The 22,254-nt window shown below is 40.9% G+C and overlaps 1 protein-coding gene across 7 annotated transcripts in view; it reads right to left on the bottom strand.

Annotated features, from left to right (window-relative positions):
• Nucleotides 1–22,254, bottom strand: part of THSD7B (thrombospondin type 1 domain containing 7B) — a 924,116-nt gene that overhangs the window by 451,132 nt on the left and 450,730 nt on the right. For all 7 annotated transcript variants that reach the window (XM_033944565.1, XM_033944564.1, XM_033944562.1 and 4 more), the window contains 2 exons: nucleotides 14,026–14,158; nucleotides 8,297–8,400 (listed from right to left, as the gene is read on the bottom strand). In XM_033944565.1, the coding sequence (XP_033800456.1) occupies nucleotides 8,297–8,400; nucleotides 14,026–14,158 (237 nt within the window). The remainder of the gene's footprint in view (nucleotides 1–8,296; nucleotides 8,401–14,025; nucleotides 14,159–22,254) is intronic.

Below are 22,254 nucleotides of genomic sequence, written 5' to 3' on the forward strand. Positions count from 1 at the left end.
GATTTCTATATGATTAGGTTTTATATATTATTTATGTCACCATTTTTATTTATGTTATTTTTACTTACTTTGTTTTATGTATTATTGTGTTTAGACTCCCTGAAGCAGGCATTTGTCACTGAAACATGGCCTATGTCAGGTCCATCAATAAATAGGATTTGGTTTTCCCTATCTGGATGGTCTTTGGTGTTCTTCTTTTTCTTCTCCGGTTAAGGTGCATTCTTGACACTCTTCTAAACATTGTTAATCAAAATTGGACCCATGAATGGATAAGATGAGGTAAACTTAAACCTGATGATGTTGGTTTGGAACTGACACCCAGATAAGTAGATAATGGATAAGATGGTTCACGGGAAACAGAAAAACAAGGATAATAAAAGCTGATAAAACAAACACAGATTTTGACAGAAAGAGCTGAAAAAAAAAACCAGTTGCTTATCTCATTGCTGACTAACTTGCTGCTGGGAAAAAGTCTATATATACAAAAGAAAAATAAGGTGGTGTGTCTTATCCACTGGATGCTCTGTAAACACTATAACATTAACCTACCAGAAATGCACTAGGATCATAGCCCTAAGAAAATTGTGCAGAACGAAGAGCATCTCATCACCTGGGACATTCCAGTTCCAACCGATAAAAGCTTGACGCAAGACAACCAGACACAGTGGTTAAAAAAAAAAAAAAAAACATTGAGAACGACATTGATAATAGAAGTGTCAGTGCCAAGTGATTATTCTGTACATCATGTGGAGAGATAAAAGATCCTCAAGTAGCAATAAATGCAGTCAGAGACCAGAAAAATGTGGAGAAAGTACAGAAATATTCTCTATCACACAGAGCACCACAGGCATGATTTGAAACAATTTCCAAGGCTACCTTGGATACATATTACATCCTATGAACTCCAGAAGAGTGACGAGAGGGGTACTGCAGTGCTGCCAGCTAGACAGAAAAGAGGGTTCTTTTAAGTCACTCTTGTATGCTAGAGTGGGCAAACATTTAACTGACTGATCTAGAATGTAGCTTAAAGTTAACTAAAAGCTAGATGGCTACCAATATATGTATGTCTTACATGTTCATCAGATTTTAGAAAACCGACCCTTTATTATTTGTAAATAGAGAACAAAAATGTTTTCTTTTTCAGACTAAAGATGAGGACAACAATTATAGTATACCGTATATACTCAAATATAAACCGGGATTTTTTGGGCCAAAAAATTGGGCCAAAAATTGGGGTCCCGGTTTATATTCCCAGACTTCCTTCAGGCCTGCCTTAGGCCGGGACAGTAGGGATCCTCCTGTCTCCTGCCCCGGCCGACACTAATAATTACCACCCTCCCTCCTTCCCTCCCTCGCGCACCTGTTCCCTGGTGGTCCAGCGTGTATCCCGCGCTGAAATCCTCCCGAAGATTGTAAATGTAGTAGCCAGCGGCACACCTGAGCCAGCACACAGGAGCGAGCTTTTCATGCTGCCGGCAGGCCCTGCACCGCTCCTTGATAGGCTCCTTGATAGGTGGGATTCGCAGTTCTCGTGGCAGCCTATCAAGGAGCAGTACAGGGCCGGCCGGCAGTATGAAAAGGTCACTCCTGCGTGCCGGCCTAGGTGTGCCGCTGGCTACTACCTTTACAAAGGAGGATTTCAGGTACGCAAAGGAGAGAGGGTAGTAATTATTAGGGTCGGCTGGGGCAGGAGAAGGGAGGGATCCCTCCTGTCACGGCCTACCACTAGGTGGTTTAAGATAAAGGGAATGGTTAATCTGCTGGCTGGGTTAGAGGGCAGAGGGGAGTATGGGAAAATCGAGCCACTGTGATATCACTGATGAGGTTGGCTCTTTTTATGGGGGAAGAGGGTACAGGGAAGGAAGGTGGGACAGTGTTCAGGGCCTGGTAAGGAGGGGGGACTTGGTTCACAGCCTGGTAGGGAATGGGACTGAGTGCAGGGCAGGGAAGGGGGCTGGGTACAGACCTTGGCAGGGAGGGGGGCTTAGTGCACAATCTGGCAGGGCAGGACACTTGAATATTAAGCCGCCCAACTTATATTCAAGTCAACCATTTTTCTTCCTTTTTTGGGAGAAAATGGGGGTCTTGACTTATATTCGGATCGGCTTATATTCGAGTATATATAGTATTTATATGTACAACAGTTAAATTCAAATTGTATGAGGGCAAATCAAAAATGAAAGGCACTTGTTAAATTATGCAATAACTGGAGCAGAGTTAGTGAAATGCAACTTAGGTACTCGTACATTGCCTGTTTGTCTACACACAGTGAAGCACTCAGCCTTTAGTCGTGTGGCAGCCATGAGGTCATAAACATGGACGCTCCATTGCAAGATTGCACCATCGAAGAGCAATGTGCAGTAGTGCGCTTTCTTTGGGCAGAGGGAGTAAAACCTGTGGAAATTCACCATTGGATATTGACTCAGTATAGACACGGCACCATGAATCAACGAGAGGTTTATGAGTGGGTAAAAATGTTTAAGGCAGGAAGAACAGGTGTAACTGAAGGTTGTTTTAGTCGCTCTTTGACGTCGCACACACAAGAGCACATTGACAGGGCGGATGCCTTAATTAGAGAAGACCGACAGCTAACGTCTCAATTGGCTGCAAAATTGGATATCAGCCATAATGCATGATGATTGGGATACAGGAAAATCTGTGCACAATGGGTTCCCAAACAGCTTACTGATCTGTAATGTGTGTGTAGGTTGTGACCCAGTTCCTGAGATGGTATGGAGAAGATCCAAGTATTCTAGGGAGAATTGTCACTGGAGACAAGACACGGGTGCATCACTGTGACCCAGAGAGCAAAAGACAAAGCATGATGAAGTAAAGGAAGCATTGCTCACCTGGCTTTGAGAGCAGCTGAAAAACTTCTTCTCTACAGGAATGCAGAAGCTAGTATAATCTCGTTATAACAGACTTCAAGGGACCTGGAAAAATGGTCCGTTATATCCAGAGTTGCATTTTTTAAAAACTTTATTTAGGGCAACTTGAAACAATGTACACTCGATGAACAACAGTCACTGCACAAGCATATTAGCAACATCAATAACAAAACTCAGCAAAACATTGGTATGGCACCTAATGATTGCAAAACTAGAACACTAAAAGATGTTCTAAAGCAGGGGTGTCCAACCTTTTGGCTTCCCTGTGCCGCATTGGCCAAAAATTTTTTTCTGGGGCCGCGCAAATGTTGCAGCAAGACAGAGGAGGGAGCCAGCAAGACGGTAAACAACCGGGGGGCAGCAGAGGAACACACTGCATCGCCCTGACCAGGGCCACACAAAATACTTCACAGGGTCGCATGCGGCCCTGGTGCCACAGGTTGGACACCCCTGTTCTAAAGCATTATGTCATACTGTACTAGAAAGAAAAATACTCTGTCATTTTCTTCTGGGTTGTATTTTGATACTATATCACCGGCACACCACCTGCCTTGTAGGCGGAGCCTTCATATCCATTATGGCCAAATAAAACTACAGCTAAAAGCGGCTCTGGGGACCAAATTGGTTGTCCGTTATATCCAAAAGTTCGTTATATGCGATGATTTTCTGCATGTTTATAAAGGCGCTCGGACGGTACTGAGCAGGGTAAACACAAGCGCACTTCTAAGCAGCAGTAAGCTGCTAGCTTCGCTCTAGGCGTGTAAAAAGTACATGGAAAATAACACATGACGCAAATTTCATTAAAATAGTTATTCCGTTTTATTAATTGCCATAATGGTTTATCAAAAGGTTAGTTTGCGTCACCGGGAGGTCTTTACAGTTGTCAAATGCTGGCCTTCTGATAAAGATCTCAACCCAATAATTTGTTGCTGCCCAATATGTACCTTTTGTCCTGAATGACATCATTACTTGTCAACCAATCCATTAACAGAGGCTGTCCTTAAATTTGGACAAATAACTTCCTTTTAACATGAAATAAAAGTTTCAGAAATCATATTTTTTGTTTACATTCATTTCTAAATATGCAAAAACATTTTATAACATAGCCAAAGAAAACTTTAAATCTAAACCTGCTTATCTGTTTCAAGAGAGCCTGCATTTGTTAAAAAGTGCTAAGAAGTTCTTGTCTCTCCTTGTCAGCTCTGAGCTTTGCAAAAACTGACAAATTTCACTAACACACAGACTCAGAAAACCCCAGATGTTGCCTCCCAGGCTCCCTTTAAGTTTCTTTAGGTTGCAAATATATAAAATATGTTTTTCAAAACCCATTCTCATGTTTAGTATACCTTCACACATCATTCATTCGGGCCCCTTTTACACAACACAATATATTACATTCACACTTAATACATGTTATATCTCAATTTGGAATATGGAGTCTAATATGCTCTTCCTAATCGGCCTAAGCACATCTGTTATCAATTAGACCCACGAAAGTCAAGGTGGGAAAACCCCCGAACAAAAGACACAGAAGGGACATAAGCTAAACACAAAATAGAGTAAAGCCAAGCAGAAGATACAGAAAGACAGAGAAAAAATCAGTAACATAAAATGGAGTCACTACCTCAAGATGGAGTTCTTAATATCTTTCTATGTATCATGTATATCCTGATTTCCTCTATGATCTGGCTTAATAGCAAAGTACATAAAAAAGAATATTATTATGCTTTTCCTTAATATTAATCTGTAGTGTGTTTTTTTGGCCTTGGCTACATCCATATTCAGATTTTTATTCACCAACTTTTTGTATGCTTCTATTGGGCGTGACCTTAACTAACACATATGCTTGTATCTAACTAGTTACCCAGAACCATACGAAAAGCAGACGTTTTTGTAGAAAAACTCCACAAAATACTCCATTCATTATCCATTCCATAGCATTCCCTAGAGTGCCACTTCAGTACCAGTGGACCTCGTCCGCTATAGGCGAGGTACCGTTATAAGCGAGTCCGTTATAACGAGATTATACTGTACAACAAATGCATCAACTTGCATGAGGGCTATGTGGAAAAAAGTGATACATTCAGTTGCTCAAAGTAATTTCTATTAAAGCTGTTAAATGTGTTTTGCCTTTACTTTTTGATTTACCCTCGTACTTGCAGGTTTTCATCATTTTGTTTCGGTTCTATAAATTTTGTTTTGTTTCAGGCAATTTTACTGATTAAGATGTGACTGCATTTGTGCAAAAAATAAAACAAACAACTACTTGTGACACACCACACCAAACCCCTTTTAAAATCTGAACATTTAGGGCTCCTTTTACTAAGCTGGGATAGCATTTTTTGCACACGCAGGATTTTAGTGTGTGCTAAACCTGCGCTACGCGGCTAGAACACCAGCTCAATGCTGGCGTTAAGCTCTAGCGCATGCGGCAAATCCTTAAATTTATATACCGGATCATTTCCCTGAGGGACTCGATCCAGTTAACAAAAATATTAAGGATGAACAGTAGTACTAGAAGGATCGATAGACAGCAAAAATTATCAACTAAACAGTTTAACAGTTATTTGTAAGGTATTTCGTAAAAAAATATGTTTTTAAGGTTTTTCTAAAACTAGACATTGAGGCGAAAGTTCTTTTTTTTTAAGTCTTTATTGATTTTTAATCTAAAACAGTGTCATACAAATGAACGGTAGGTATTACATACATTACACTAAGATCTGTACAGGTAACATATATATCATTCAAGTTTTTCAGTTATCCTACATATAATAATAACATAAAATAACATAATATATAGTATAAATGAAGAATAAGTTACCCAAATGTCCCCATCAATATTTATTCCCCTCCCTTCCAACCCCCCACCCCCCATGGATGTGTAAAGGTAAATGAACAAAAGGAAAGATAAAATAAATATAAATTATTATAATTTTACAAAATTAGTCAATGGGCTCCAAACTTTGTTAAATACAACACTAAATCCCCTGCACTCTGCATTAATTCTTTCATATCTGTATGTGGTGGACACGTTTACCCACCAAAAAGTATAACTTATTCTGTCATGGTTTTTCCAATTACTTGTAATCAATTGAATGGCTATACCTGTTAGGATCATAAATAGACGACTCTTATATTTATCTAGAGTGGGTTTCACATGTAATATCGTTCCACAAATTATAGCCTCATATGATAGTGGAACATTTGAATCCAAAACTAAATTTATTTGTCCCCAAATTGACTTCTAAAATATAAATATAAACGGACAAAAATATAGCAGATGATCCAAAGTCCCTATATCAATATGACAATGCCAGCATCTATTAGACTTAGAACTATCTATTTTATTTAATCGAACCGGGGTCCAAAAAATCCTATGCAATAAAAATAGCCATGTTTGCCTCATAGATGCTGACGCTGTACATTTCAATCTCCAAGTCCAAATTCGTGGCCAACGAGACACAGTAATATACTGTTTTATCCCGATGCTCCAGATGTCTCTAAGACTGTTTTTTTTGTTTAAAAATCCATAAATCAATTTGTACCACTGGGCAGCATGATGTCCCACTAGATCAGTTTGGTAGCAAAGGATCTGCAGGCTAAAATAAGTTTTTAAAGGTGAGAGTTCTAATATCTAGAGGGAGATCATTCCGGATCTTCCCCATTGCAAAAGCTAAGGAGTATGAAAATCTGCTTAAAGTTTGAAACCCTTTAACTGGGGGGGAGTAGGTTACCTTTACTTAAATTGGCATAATCCAAACAAGCCAATATTATACCCTGAATCAATACTGCAAAGTAATGCTGATGAAAAAAACAACGTAATCTCCTTAACATCCGTAAACTGAAGAAACATTTTTTAGATATGTTATTAATTTGGTTTGTCATTGAAAGAGTGGAATCCAAAACAAATCACAGAAATCTAGAAAATTCCATCTGTAAAGAATCACCTGAACTTAGAGTTCCTTTTACTAAGCTGCAATAGCGTTTTTAGTGCATGCAGAATTGCCGCGCACGCTAAACCCGCACTATGCGACTAAAACTAACGCCAACTCAATGCTGATGTTAGCGTCTAGCACACACGGCAATTCTACGCACGTTTAACGCGCGCTAAATACACTCTATCGCAGCCAGGGCAGGATTAATTCATTGAGGGCCCTAGGCACACAAGTACACTGGGCCCCCTGCCCCACCCCACCCCACCATGCGCCCAGGTGGAAACAGGAAGCTGCGTCAGAGGGAAGCTTTGGGCAGGCAGCACCACTTGCACAATTACAGTTCCCGTTGCCTTTCTTACCCGCCTTGCTTACTTGTCTTACTTTCTGTCGATGGGGGGGGGGGGCGCACTGCCAATCGGGGTGGGGCCCACATTGCCGATCCGGGGGGCCCGTGTTGCTGATCGATGCTGGAGGGGCCTATCGCTGTTTGGAAAAACCAATGTTGATGCCCTCCTTCATCGGGCCCCCCTGATCATTTCAGGCCCTAGGCACATGCCTACTTGGCCTATTGATTAATCCTGCCCTGATTGCAGCTTAGTAAAAGGAGCCCTTAGTCTTATAGAAGACGGAAGATTATGTGTAATAGAACCAAATCATAATAGTTTGGTTTTAGAAGCATTTAGTTACATACGAACAGAGGAAGCCCAGCCTTGAAGTTTTATGATACATTGAATCAATATCTGTTATTAAGTTTGATAATGATGGATCAACTTCAAGTAAAATGAAATATCATCAGCATACATAAAGATTGATTCTGAGATAGATAATTTCAAGTATTTCAATGTTCCCAGCCCTTCGCCTAAAAGCAGGATTCTCTAACCAGCGTCCGTCATAAACAGTGCTGGAACCTTTCCCCCCTCCCACCCCCCCACCCCCGCAATGATCGCAGCAGGAGAGACGCCCAATCTCTCCTGCCATGATCCCCGCAACTCCCCCACCCCACCCCCATATGTTTCCCAGCAGGAAGGTGCCCAATCCCTCCTGCCAGACAACACCCCCCAACACCCGCACGATTACCGGCAGGAGGGTGCCCATTTCCCATATAATTTCAAATGAATACACATGCTTACGATTAGAGTGAGCTGCTCCAATATATCTTTCAAAAACGTCTTACTTTTTCATGGAACATTTTGCATAAACCCTAACATTTTAGATTTGAGGGAGAAGCTGAGGCCCTTAATATCTTTGTTTCTCCTGCCAATAAAATTTTCAAATGATGAAACAAAAAGGTTTAATAATACAAAGCAAAATTAATAGGCTCTCACAAATTTTCTTCTAGTAGACTTATTCTAAGCTGGTAAAAGTTCTCTGTGTATCAAGATGAAAAGAAGTAATAAGAAAAAAATGAAATGATTTTAGTAGCAAATAGGAAATCACTTCACAGTTCATTGTGCTTTTTTGAAAAACTCTCACCTCTTGACTGTAATCCAGAACCACAGGCCTCATTGGCACCAAGTATTCCTTGTCTCACAGAATCTGGCACCAATACACATTGATTCCATTTATGTGTTTTCCACCTGCAGGTTAAAAGAAATTAAAGACTGAAACATTCCACTACTCCATGTCTATGGCTACTTAAAGGTGCAAACGCTAAGGGCCAGGTTCTGTCATTGGAGCCTAAAAGAGAGCTCCCTAAAGTTAGGTGCCTACTGCATGTTAATCACACTTAGGTGTCCATTACAGAATCACGCTCAGTGGCGCCTAACTTAGAAATTAGGTGCCTGTATGTAGGCCAGAATTTTAAAGGCCTATACTATAGATGTCTTTGGGCTAGATTCACTAACCTCCTTTCCGTGTCCGATCCGTTCCCAATTGCATGCAGGCCGACAAATTCACAAAAGGCCTGCATTCAAATGGGGACGATCGTCGGCACACCGCCCCACCCCCACCCAACACACAGATCGCTAGAGAGTGATCCTTGAGCATGTGCAGACCATCTTCCTTTCCTGTAGATGTGGGGTTTTTTTTTGCATACCCATGGTTTTAACCTGCTTTAAGCCTGTGGGTTAAAACCAAGGGCTTGCACTGCTGGGAAGGGCAGGAGAGATTTGGGGCAGCAGGAAAGATTCGGGGCTGAGAGCAGAGAGCAGGGTGGCAGGCAGGAGAATCGGGGGGTTTTAGCACAGGCGACTGGTCCTCACCAGTCGATAGTTTTTTGATCGGCCAGCCAGTCGATAAGTTTAGTGAATCGCGTCTTTCATAGAAACATAGAAATAGACGGCAGATAAGGGCCACGGCCCATCCAGTCTGCCCAGCCTAATGACCCTCCCCCCTACTTTTCTCTGTGAAGAGATCCCACATAACGATCCCATTTTGTCTTAAAATCAGGCACGCTGCTTGCCTCGATCACCTGAAGTGGAAGACTATTCCAGCGATCAACCGCTCTTTCGGTGAAAAAGTATTTCCTGGTGTCACCGTGCAGTTTCCCGCCCCTGATTTTCCACGGATGCCCTGCTTTGTATGCCGATTCCCCTCATTTGCATGCACGGATCGGGATTGGATCGGAGGAGAGGTTAGTGAATCAGGCCAGAGGGAAATCGGGTCGCAAAGGGCTCGCAAACCAATCGGTACACGATCGGTTTCCTTAGTGAATCTAGTCCTAAGTCCTTTAGGGAATCACGCCTAGTGATGCCTAAGTCTTTCTCCATCTCTAAATATGCCTACTTTGGTGTTAAGTGCCTATCTTTTGTGGAATCGCGCTCAAAAAATAGGCGCCTAACTCCCAATTTAATTTTGTTTTTTTAAAAAAATAACAAGCCAATTTATTAAATAACACCCCATCCTCTTTTTATGCAGTCAAATTAGGGATTTTTATCGCAGGCTGAGGCGTAAAAGCTCACAGAATTCCTATGCAGCGGCCAGCGATAAAAACTACTATGTTAAGGTATCTATTTATTTAGGTAACTAAGGGCTCCTTTTACAAAGGTGCACTAATTCCTGAGCGCGCTAGCCACTACCGCCTCCTTTTTAGGAGGCGGTAGATTTTCGGCTACCACGCACTATAGCGTGCGGTCATTTTGTGCGTGCGCTAAAAACCCTAGCGCACCTTCGTAAAAGGAGCCCTAACTTTAAAGTGCCTCTTATAGAATTTCCCCCTAAGGGCCCGATTCTATATAGTGTGCCTAAAAAATCTGAACTGACTAGAGCAGCACTGAGTGCAATTCTATAAAACTTATGCATAACTTGTAGAATCATGCTAAGCACCAGTAATGTGTAATAACTTTTAGGTGTACCCTTTTAGGTCAAGGAATACCTAGCCTAAATGCCTGTACCTAGTATGTGCGCACATTGGCACATAAGCTGAAAACTTGTACGTAACTTAAAAGAATGCCCACAATCCACCCCTAACCACAACCCTTTCCAGATTCACGCACTCAACCTGTTACTATGTTACTTATAAAGCAACAGAACCAAGAGGAAAAAGGGGGGGGGGGGGTGTCCAACCTTGTCTGCAGTGAAAAAACCAACCAGGAACAAACAAACCAAAACTGCAGATATGTACAACGATGTAGGCAAAATTTACTGTGACAACCAAAGTATATTTAAAAACCTTTTTACCAAACAAGGGACCCAACACGGTCCGTGTTTCGGACAACCTTCATCAGGGGTCCATGGTAGAAAAGGGAAAAAAAACATATGTCACAAAAAAATGCAGTGAAACATACAGTAGAAACAAACGGATAATATGTAACGCCGAGGGTCACTAGATATTGTAACATATCTGCAGTTTTGGTTTGTTTGTTCCTACTATGTTACTTATAAGCATTGCTAGGTGTCCCTAAGCATTGGATGACGCCTCCCACTTAGACATCATTAGGTGTCCTAAGAGTTTGGTGCCAAACTCACTGCTTAATTTTGGGGGATATTGGCTGAAAATTGGTATGGTCAATTACCATGACAATTAAAATATGTAGCCCCCCTCCCCCTTTTACAAAACCGTAGCGTGGTTTTTAATGCCAGCCATAGCGGTAACAACTCTGATGCTCCTATGAGTGTTGGAGCTGTTCCCACCACGGCCAGCGCTAAAAACTGTGCTACAGTTTTGTAAATGGGGGAGTTAGTTTGGTACAGATCCCAAACTTAGGCGTCGCTAGGCAGTCGTGATTAGGGCATCGTTTATAGAATATGGCCCTTAGAGCCTACTTTATCTTTTTTCCCATTCTGTGGACAATTTTCAAATAGAAACAAAGCGAGACGTTTTTCTTTTAAAATGTGAGTCTGGTACATGTGTAAAACATGCTTGACTACTTTGCAGCTGCTTTCTTCTGTGGACAGGTGAGAACGGGGAAATAGCTCATGTCCTAATGAATATCTTTATGTACACTCTTTTCTTTCTGTGCTCGGAAATTCATTGCGGTCAATTCTATAAAGTGGCACCTCAGTGCCATGTCCTTAGTGCCAATTCTGTAATAGCACCTCTAATAACAATAAGCTTCTACTCATTATGACAGGGGTTGCCATATAACAGATTACGAATAATTGGAAAAATTGGGATAGGCTGAATTATAGCTTTTGGTGGAACTCTTTGTGTCACATTTTCAAAATGGAAAGGATAATTGCCATGCAGCAGAGAAATTTTTAGAAATTTCAGGTTATTTGGGAGCCATTAATAAGATACTGTAAAGATTGAAATTACCAAATAGAATAAATATTAATTTTTCCCTTTTGTTCATACACGTCCAGGGTGGGATGGGGGTGGGAATATTTTATGATTTATTTTGCTTGTGAATAACTGTTGGGTATAAGGGAGGGGGAATATTTGATGCGAGTTACAATTGATGTTATATTAAGTGATGTTAAAGTATAAATGATGGTATTATATGTTACACTTATTGTGAGTTTTAAAAATGAATAAAGATTAACAAAAAAAAAAATTCTGTAATAGCATTTTGAAACTAAGATTCTGTTATGGAATAGTAGTGTAAGATTGGCATACCCATATGTAGGAAAAAATATACTGTACATGTCACAGACATGTTTCTTTTTTTAATCTTTATTCATTTTTAAACTTATAATAAGTGTGATAACATATCCATACAAATAACCATAAATATATCACTTAATAATCAACAATGATATATATGATATTCTCTTATCTCCCCCCTCCCCACCCTTATCTATCATATAATCAATACTTATACAACATGTAACAATAAAAATACTCTCCCTCCCACCCCATAATTGAACTTGTAAATTTAAGGGAAACAAGATTTTTCTAATCATTACAATACTTTGTTAATGGCTCCCAAATATCTTGAAATTTCCTGAAACAACCCTGTTGTATTGCAATAAGTCTCTCCATTTTATAAATATGACATAAGGAGTTCCACCAAAAATTATAATTATAACTTGTCTTTCCTGAGCAAAAATACTTGAAAAGACAGTGGTAGATCAACCATGTGATTTTTGTACAAATGCCAATCTGGCTATAGACAACTCCATACTACGAAGATATTTTTAATATCCATAGATGATGATAATCTTGTCAAAGGCGATCAAGGTTATGATGCACTTTGGCTTCAACTTGATTTAACAGCTGCTTCTGATATTGATTGATGTAAAATCTTTTTTTTGTCATTGCGATCCGTCATAGTTTTACTGTTTCTATTGAGTTTCTTTCACTGTAATTTGTTTCAAATTAGTTGGCTCATTTTATGGATTATTTCAATTTTAATCATCTTAAGTGGGTTGCTTGGATTTTGAATATTTGGAAGATTCTGTTATGAAGATATATATTGTATTTCATTTATTTTTGATGATTTTCTATCGTAAACTGCTTTAACAAATCCATGCAAGTGAGTGTCAACGTAGCAAATGCTCCGGCGCCCATTCAATCCTTATGGGCGTCAGAGCATTTACGGCATCGGCCTGCGCTATCGAGCTTGGAAAAAGAGGAGGTTAAACTTTTGTATTGAGTGTTATATAAAGTTAATAAATCAAATCAAATGTGATTGGCAGGCATAAACTGGTTAAATGAATAATAAAACAAAACCACTTATAAAGGAAATGGAACTGAATATACTTTTCCTAACAGGGTTACAGACCTCAGAAAATGGTGCTTTTTACCCAATGCGGGTTATCTCATGGAACTATTCCAATTGCTGCTGCTCACTTCACCGGCCAAAACTCACCCTCACTCTCACTAAGGCCCTCTTTTACAAAGGCATGCTAAGCGTTTTAGCACGGATTTAGCGCACGCTGAATCCACGTTTGCGCTAACCGCTAACGCGTCCATAGGAAAACATGCAGGCGTTAGCGTGTTTAGTGCGCGCTAAAAAGTATAGTGCACTATTGTAAAAGAGGGGGTAAATTTTAATTTAATCAAAAAAATGTTTTAACATTTTTATTTTTTTTGTATATAGGGCTCCTTTTATCAAGCTGCGGTAGGCGGTTAACGCACGGAATACCGCGCATTCAACCGCCTGCCACGCTAGTCGCTAACGCCTCCATGGACGAGGCGTTAGTTTTTTGGTGTGCCGAGGGGGTTAGCGCGTGATGAAATGTCCGACACGCTAACCCCCGTACGCACCTTGATAAAAGGAGCCCATAGTATCTTCAATAAATCATTAAAAATATTTGGAAGCAATCTATCCCAACCAGACTGAATTTTTGACTTCTTCCTAGAATTTTGATCTTTCTACTTGAAAGCTACCAGCTCATTTCAAGAACAGAATCGGCAGATTGATGCCAGCATAGAAACAAAATGAATTTACTTTACTTGTATTTTCAGCTGTTCACTACTACAGAATACTCTTGGTACTTATCTGGGAAAATGCTGCAATAACTTTCAGCATTTTGTTATTTGCCAAGTAGTAGTAAAATTGGAACCGTTGCTTATTTTTCTGGCTTCTCTCCACTCATCCCAGAAAATAAGCCAGAAAAATAAGCAATGGTTCCAATGTTACTACCACTGGGCAACGCATTAAAACGTTTTAAGACAAAACAAATATTTGCTAATGAATACACATTCTTAATTGATTTTTGCCCAACCAAATTACTTAGAAATTGACCTGTGCTAGGAACAAGTTCACTTATCAAACCCTTACTGTTACTGGTTGGTAGAAGTCTAACATTTCTTTAACAGAGACCATAAAGACGCATTAACAATGTGCAGTCCTCTAATTAGCAACTGAAGAAATCACCTATAGGTTGGACATATTGGGATCTCTTCACATTCTCTTTCTTCAAACAATGTATCTGGGCATTCCTGTCCTCCATTGGCAGCTTCCTGAATAATTATTCTGTAACGTGACTGTCTGATGAACGACATATTACCTGAAAGAAAAGGTAATGGAGCTTACAGCAATCATAAAAATAGCTTGCAAAGTTACACTACTGTCTTTTATTGGAATCAATATTTTATGCTATGCTTGCCTTACTTTGTTGCATCCATCTCTGTTTATAGATGCAAAAGCTGCTTATATAATATATTAATTATTAGGTCAAAGCTTGCATGGTATACTCTTCCCCCTCCCCATTTGCGGTTCCTGCACTCGCGGTTTCAAATAATCGCAATTTTTTCTGGGGAGGGGGAAAATAAAAAAAGAACAGTCTTAATGTAAAAAAAAATCCATCTTTTTTTCCTCCCTGCTGCCTTCCCGGCCTTACCTGGTGGTCTAGAGGGCTTTCGGGGCAGGAGCAATCTTCCTACGCTGTTGCCCCGTGCAGATCGCCATGAGGAAATGGCTGCTGGGAGTTCCCGTAGTCTCTCGAGACTACGTCGGGAACTCCCAACAGCCATTTCCTGATGGCGATCTGCACGGGGCAGGAGCGTAGGAAGATCGCTCCTGCCCAAAAGCCCTCTAGACCACCAAGTGAGGCCGGGAAGGCGGCAGGGAGGTGGGGGTGGGTCAGAGTCGGATAATCGCGGTTTTTCAGCATTCACGGTCCGGCTCTGCCCCTATCCCCCGCGAATGACGAGGGAGAAGTGTAAAACCATCTGGATTAAATTTATGAACAATTACAGTACAGGTTCATCTGGATTTAAATTATGGTTTATTTTATTTAATATACCGCCCTTCCTTGTACAATAACAGAGCAGTTCACAGAATTTATAAAACACAATAAAATTATCTATTTCTCAAAAACAAACAAAAAATTAAAATTAAATTAAGATTAAAAATTGAAAAATATTGAGAATAATTGCAGACAACAATGCTCGTAAATATGAACCATATTAGAGTCATCAAACTGAATTGAGAAAGCCTATTCAGAGAGATGCATTTTTTTAGCTTTATTTAGTTTTTAATGCCAACAAAAAGTGCAATACAATTTAAATACAAACAATAATAATCAAATAAGCACTTATAAACAATCAGAATCTATACAAAAAAAAAATTTCCTCCCCCATCCAACATTACCATCAGGAATAATACCAAAACAAAAGATATACCCCCTCCCGCTCCCCCCCCCCCCCCCCGGATGTGTGGGTGCAAAATAACGGAAAATAAAGATAAAGGGCAACTATAACAAATCTACAAAAGAAAGAGATGCATTTTTAGTAAAGTTCTGAATATTGGATATCTAAGTTCAAGACGTACTGAAGATGGAAGAGAATTCCAAAGAGATGGTATAAATTTTATAGAGTAAATATTTACTAATGTATGTAACTGCAAAATACATGGCACTTTAAAACACACACACTCTAATCCAATGTTTTCACTGAAGGTACACACATACTGGGGGGGATGTAATTTTATGAGTTGAGTATGTTTTATCTTGCACAAGCAGGTGTTTATAAAACTGCCTGTGGTGTACACAGACAAAATAAGCATTTTGGACTGGATTCTTGTATATTATGGCCAAAGTTGCATGCACAAATCTGTGCACATTGCCAAACTGCACATGCAACTTAGTTATCAATTAACAATTAGAATAATTAGAATTTACATGCGCAATTTTCTAAGCGTGTTCTATAAAATGATGGAATAAAGGTGGAATTGGCCCTTGTGCATGTATTTTCTACACTATGTGCATGCATAATTGGCAGCATAATCATGCACAAAATTATCCCTAACACTTTGCAGATGTAGTGTTTGTGCAGGCGCTTTTGAGTAACCTATTTTATAAACACGCATAGGCGTATAGGCTGTGTCTGTCTTATAAAGCAACGTAAGTACCTATGTCAGATACTTGTGACCTGAATTGGCCACTGTTAGAATCAGGATACATGGCCAGGTGTGACCCAGTATAGAAGTTCTTATGCTCTTACAACTTGTGTTAATGAAAAGTTGTGTTTTCCTAAAATAACCACAGTTATAGCACTTCCTTTAGGCCTTCTCTTTATTGTGAAGAAGTAAAGGGAGCAACAGAGGTCAGCTAGAGCCTGTGGTATTGTACAAGAAATGAAGATGATTTTTGAAGAGTATCTACGCAGGGAAGGAACATGGGTACAAAGTGTCAGAGGGCTGAGGTACCAGGTTCCAGAGACAGTAGTGGTTTTTGACACTTAGCTAAAGGTTGTTGCTACCTAACTAGATTAGAAAGGGGGAGGGGGAGGGTGGAATGGGATGATTTATTGCACGGACATTTCATTACGGCTGTGATGAATCGTCCTCTTTACAACAGCCGTGATAAACTGTACCTCTCCTTGTCCAGCCCCCCCATCAGTGCTTCTCCTCATCTCACTGGTTCATCTCCTCTTTTCCATCCTCCCCCTCGCCGGCGCCTCTCCTCCTCCTCCCCACGGCCGATGCCTCTCTTCTTCTTCGCTCCCCCCCTCAACCCAGTGCCTTCTCTCCTCCTCTCCTACCGATGCCTCTCCTCTTTCCCTTGCCCAACTACCGATGCCTTTCCTCTCTTTGCCCCCCACCAGTGCCTTCTCTCCATCCCTCCTGCCGATGCCTCTCCTCCTCCTCTCCCCCACCCACTGATGCCTCTCCTCTTCTTCGCCCCCACCAACCGGTGCCTTCTCTCCTCCCCTCCTGCCGATGCCTCTCCTCCTCCCCTCTCCCCCCTCCCCCCCACTGGTGCATTTCCTCCTCTTTACCCACCCCCTGCATACCTTTTAAAAAGTTTGCAGGTGCAAGCAGCATCTTCCACCCCTTGCTCGGTCAGCTTTGGCTCCCTCCCGATGTCACTTCCTAGTCACGAGACCAGGACGTGATTTCAGAAGGGAGCCAAGGCTGGTGCGAGCAGGAGGTGCTCTTACCTTTGGGGGGGGTTGTGGGTGTGCTCCTACTCTGGGGTCAGGTGCAGCTGTGGACAATTTGTCGTAGCTGATTCAGCAATGATATGACCTTGCTGAATCAGCCACAATGAATTGTCCTAGACCCAGTAGATGTAAATGAACATACAACATAACCAATTTAGAAGAGACAGACGTTCAAAGGACCAGAAGGAAACTGCCAGCTAAAAATAAGTCTATATCTCATATAGCCTGGTTATAGGAGGCTAATTTTATTTCTGTGCCTAAGCATTGCAATCAAAAGGCTATACTGTATTGACTGGAAGTCATAGAGCAACAGAACATCATCAAAGGAGCACTCCCAGCAACACAGGGCAGAAGACATTTGTAAATTACATTGCTGTTAATTATCCTAGAATAATATCATGTCCTCGCTTTCACAGTTTTATAAAAGAGTTTCCCTGTTCCATTCTTAACTACAAAATAAATTAAACATTCTCCAGTTCAAACATATCAATAATGCATTCAGTGAGCAGCAAAGTCTCACAAATGAGAAGATGTAATTTAGAACTACATTGCAATGGGAGCTAAATCAGGCAGGATAAAAATAATTAATTTCTATTCATTTTAATTGTGGAGGATTATTTAATAAACATGAACCATAAAATAATTAAGCAGCTAAATCAGAACTCATTTATTCTCCCTCCTCGTGTGAGGTTAATTTTCAAGCTGAAAATAAGCTGCTAGAGTGGAAATTACAAAGCGTGCATGGGAAAACATTGCGTTCCCCGTCAACTCATTTCAGCACTGTGAGGCACAAATACGGAGGGGTACAAAAATCGTTCTAAGCCCACTGTCTCTTCTCTGGCAGGGTGAAACTATAGTTTGGAAAAATACTGACTCCCCACTCTCCCTTTACTATAATACCATCTGCATTCAGTTCATGAACAATGTCAGAATTAAGAACATAAGAATAGCCTTACTGGGTCAGAGCAGTGGTCCATCAAGCCCCCGTTCTCACGGTGGCAAATCCAGGTCACTAATACCTTGCCAAAACCCAAGGAGTAGCAATATTCCAGCATCTCAAGAATAGCAAGATTCCGGAACCCCTTTGAGAGCAACATTTCAGAGCTGAGATTGTGATGTCATAATGCCTCATTCCACAGTGCCTCATCAGTGATGCTACATTGGCTTGATTGTCCTATACTTGGCACACATAGGACCATAAGAACAGCCTGTTCTCAGGGTGGCCAATCCAGGTCACTAGTACCTGGCCAAAATCCAAGGAGTAGCAATATTCCAACATCTCAAAGAATAGCAAGATTCCGGAACCCCAATGAGTACAACATTCCAGAGCTGAGATTGTGATGTCATAATGCCTCATTCCACAGTGCCTCAGAACCAGCCTCATCAGTGATGCTACAATGGCTTAATTGTCCTATACTTGGCTCACATAAGACCATAAGAACAGCCATACTGGGTCAGAGTAATGGTCCATCAAGCCCAGTAGCTCGTTCTTACGGTGGCCAATCCAGGTCACTAGTACCTGGCCAAAACCGAGTAGCAATATTCCATGTTACCTATCAAGGGCAAGCAGCGGCTTCTCCCATGTCTTTCTCATTTACATTATAGAGTAAGGCCCTCTTTTACTAAGCCGGGGTAGAGGTTTCTACCATGGCCCGGCATGCTAAACGCTCTTATGCTCATGGAATTCCTATGAGCGTCAGAACAGCGTTGGAGCATTTAGCGCTTTGAGCCGTGGTAAAAACCATTACCGTGGTTTAGTACCTTATTTACCTATATATAACCTTAAGGTTTTCCCTGCACAATTACCATGTCTAGAGTCCTTGAGGGGCAAAAAGGATGACAACAAAATTAAAATATGAGTAGTTACATGGGTACAAGTGAATCAATTTTTTTACTCCATCAAAAATTACAAAGACTAAGCACACCTAATAAAGTTACAGAGAATACCTTAGAAAAAAATAGGAGGAAATATCTTTTTCATTCAAGAATACTTAAGCTCTGGAACTCATTGCCAGGGGATGTGGTAACAGCAATTAAAGTAGATGGGTTTAAGAAAATGGGTTGGACAAGTTCCTGGAGGAAAAGTCCATAGTCTGTTATTGATGCAGACATGGGGGAAGCCAATGCTTGCCTTGGGATCAGTAGCATAGAACATTGCTACTATTTGGGTTTTTACCAGGCACTTGTGACCTGGGTTGGTCACTGTGGAAACAGGATACTGGGCTAGATGAACCATTGGTCTGACCCAATATGGCTATACTTATGTTTATTATGAAGAAGCAGATCAGATGGAAAAGTTCTTTCAGCAGAAATTCATAAAGAAACTACACTTAAAATGGGCAGTAGCTTGACATGGACATGTTTTACCCCTTCCAGGGGCTGCGTCAGGAGCTATAGGAGCTCTTAATAAACATATTTTTAAAAATATGTTAATAAACAATTATGAAAACTCTTAAATGCATAAATAAATAAATATTGCCACAGACCAAACATATAAGCTGTTCCTATATTTGCTGAAAAGTTCTCTGCTCAGCCAATAAGAGAATGACGTGGATATGGTTCAATTAATGATATGAAACAATGTCAAAACAGAGAATTTTATTTCTGCAAATTGGCACTTAATCAAATAAGATGACACTCCTTTTCGCTACAGTGGCAAAATAACGCTCAGAATTTAGGAAGTTGGTGGGTTGGGTTGAGATTTTTCAGCACCCCCTCGTATGTAATAAAAGTGAGCCAAGTATAGGACAATCAAGCCATTGTGACATCACTAATGAGGTTGGCTCTTATTGGTGGAATGAGGCATTACGACATCACAATTTCAGCTCTGGTTACCAGACACTGAAACTGATCACAGTATGAGGGGGTGCTTAAAAGTTCTCAGCCCAACCAAGAAGAAAATAACATGGACATGGTTCAATCTATGATCTGAAATAATGTCAAAACAGAATTTCGTTTCTGCAAATTGGTACTTAACAAAATAAGAAAGCACTCTTTTCAGCTAAAGTGGCAAAATAACGCTCAGAATTTAGGAAGTTGGTGGGTTGGGTTGAGAACTTTTCAGCACCCCCTCGTATTGCTACTTTTAAAGGACACAGACGTTTAGTAAGTTACCCCATTTTACAAAACCGTAGCACGGTTTTAACGCTGGTTGCAGCGTTAACAGTTCCGACGCTCATAGGAATTCTATGAGCATCAGAGCTGTTACCACCGCGGCCAGTGCTAAAAACTGCGCTATGTTTTTGTAAAAGGGGGTTTAGTACATCACTTCTATTGTTGATTCTAGTGCCGCTGTTAAATAGAAGTTGAGAAGTGTTTGCACTATACTACTGTTTTGACTCTGGCTTATTTTTATTTATTCCTATTTTTATTTACTGCTACTTTTAAAAGGACACAGCAGTGAGTGTATCGCTTCTTTTTCAATAGTGCTTCGGTTACATAGGGGTCCTTTTCCTAAGGTGCGCTAGTGCGTCATAGCGCACGCTAAAAATTAGCACGTCCTAAATGCTAACACATGCTAAAGCATCCATAGGACATAATGGACGCATTAGCATTTAGCGCGCGCTAAGACGGACTAGCGCTCCTTAGTAAAAGGACTCCATAGTGAGGGCACTACTTTTGTTTTTAGTAAGGCTATTCTTATTTATTGCTATTTCTAAAGTATTACTTCTGTTTTTACTCTGGCAGTTTATTTTGTAGGGCTTTTTGAAAGGACTTATCTTGTTTTGTAGAATCTAATCACTTAGGTGACATCGCATTCATACACTAAGTGGGTATATGTTGATTATTCCACCTCCTATTAATACATAAGAACATAAGAATTGCCGCTGCTGGGTCAGACCAGTGGTCCATCGTGCCCAGCAGTCCGCTCACGCGGCAGCCCCCAGGTCAAAGACCAGTGCTCTAAATGAGTCCAGCCTCACCTGCGTACGTTCCAGTTTAACAGGAACTTGTCCAACTTTGTCTTGAACCCCTGGAAGGTGTTTTCCCCCTATAAAAGACTCCAGAAGAGCATTCCAGTTTTCTACCTCTCTCTGGGTGAAGAAGAACTTCCTTATGTTTGTACGGAATCTTTCCCCTTTCAATTTTAGAGAGTGCCCTCTCGTTCTCCCTACCCTGGGAACAATCTGTCTTTATCTGCTAAGTCTGATATATCTACAAGGGTGGTTTAAAAAGTTCAGTAAAAACCAAGTTAAAACAAATATATATATATATATTTTATTATTTGGCAAAGCCATATTTTTCTGACAGGATGAAAACATCTTGAAACTTACTGGACTAACCCCCTCTTTTACTAAGGTGCGCTAACTGATTAGCCTGCGCTAATCGAATTAGCACACGCTAAACGCTAACACATCCATAGACTAACATGCATGCGTTAGCGATTAGCGCGTGCTAATCAGTTAGTGCATCTTAGTAAAAGAGGGCCTAAGTGTATAGCCCACGATGGAGACCATGTTGAGAAATATAACATTTTTTTAAAAATATGTTTTTTTAACTTGATTTTTTACCATATTTTTCAAATTGCCCTCGTACTTTTATGCAGTTGTATGGTTGTCCTTATGTTTTATATTTGAATTTTGGTGCTCTTAACATTATGAGGCAAATTCTATAAATGGTGTCCCGATTGTAGGCAGCGGCAGGCATCCTACTGATATCTAACCAGCCAATCAGGATGCACATTAAAAAAACAACAAAAAAACAAGGCAGGCGCCTATACTGTAGGCATCTGTCGCGGGTACAGGGAGGCGCCTGGAGATACTTAAACTCGCCCAAGGCTGGGCGTGGGCATGGTTTCACCTGGAAGTGGCCTTAGGTGAGCTTAAGCGGTCCTAGGCATCTCATTAGGTCTGCGATAGGCGCCTGAAGATTAGGCCATTGAAATTCTGGCCTACATTTCAAATAGATGGCGTCCACTAGACTGATTGCAGCAAGGAATTCTCCCTGCAATCAGCTGAGCAGCCGGTAAGAGGGAACCCCTGAACCCCACCAAAAGTGCCCACTCTTTCCTGTTGGCACTCCCTCCCGAACACTTGATCGTGATAGACTCGCGTTGCCTTTACAATCTACTGGGCCGATCAGCCTTCCTCTCCCCGAAGTCAATTCTGCTGTCGTAGAGGAAATTCCGGGCCAGCCAATCACTACCTGGCTGGCCTGGAATTTCCTCTCCGACGGCAGAATTGACTTCGGGGAGAGGTTTGCTGGTCGGCCCGACGCT

The sequence above is a fragment of the Geotrypetes seraphini genome, chromosome 5 (assembly GCF_902459505.1).
Source record: "Geotrypetes seraphini chromosome 5, aGeoSer1.1, whole genome shotgun sequence".
In the NCBI taxonomy this organism is placed as follows: domain Eukaryota; kingdom Metazoa; phylum Chordata; class Amphibia; order Gymnophiona; family Dermophiidae; genus Geotrypetes; species Geotrypetes seraphini.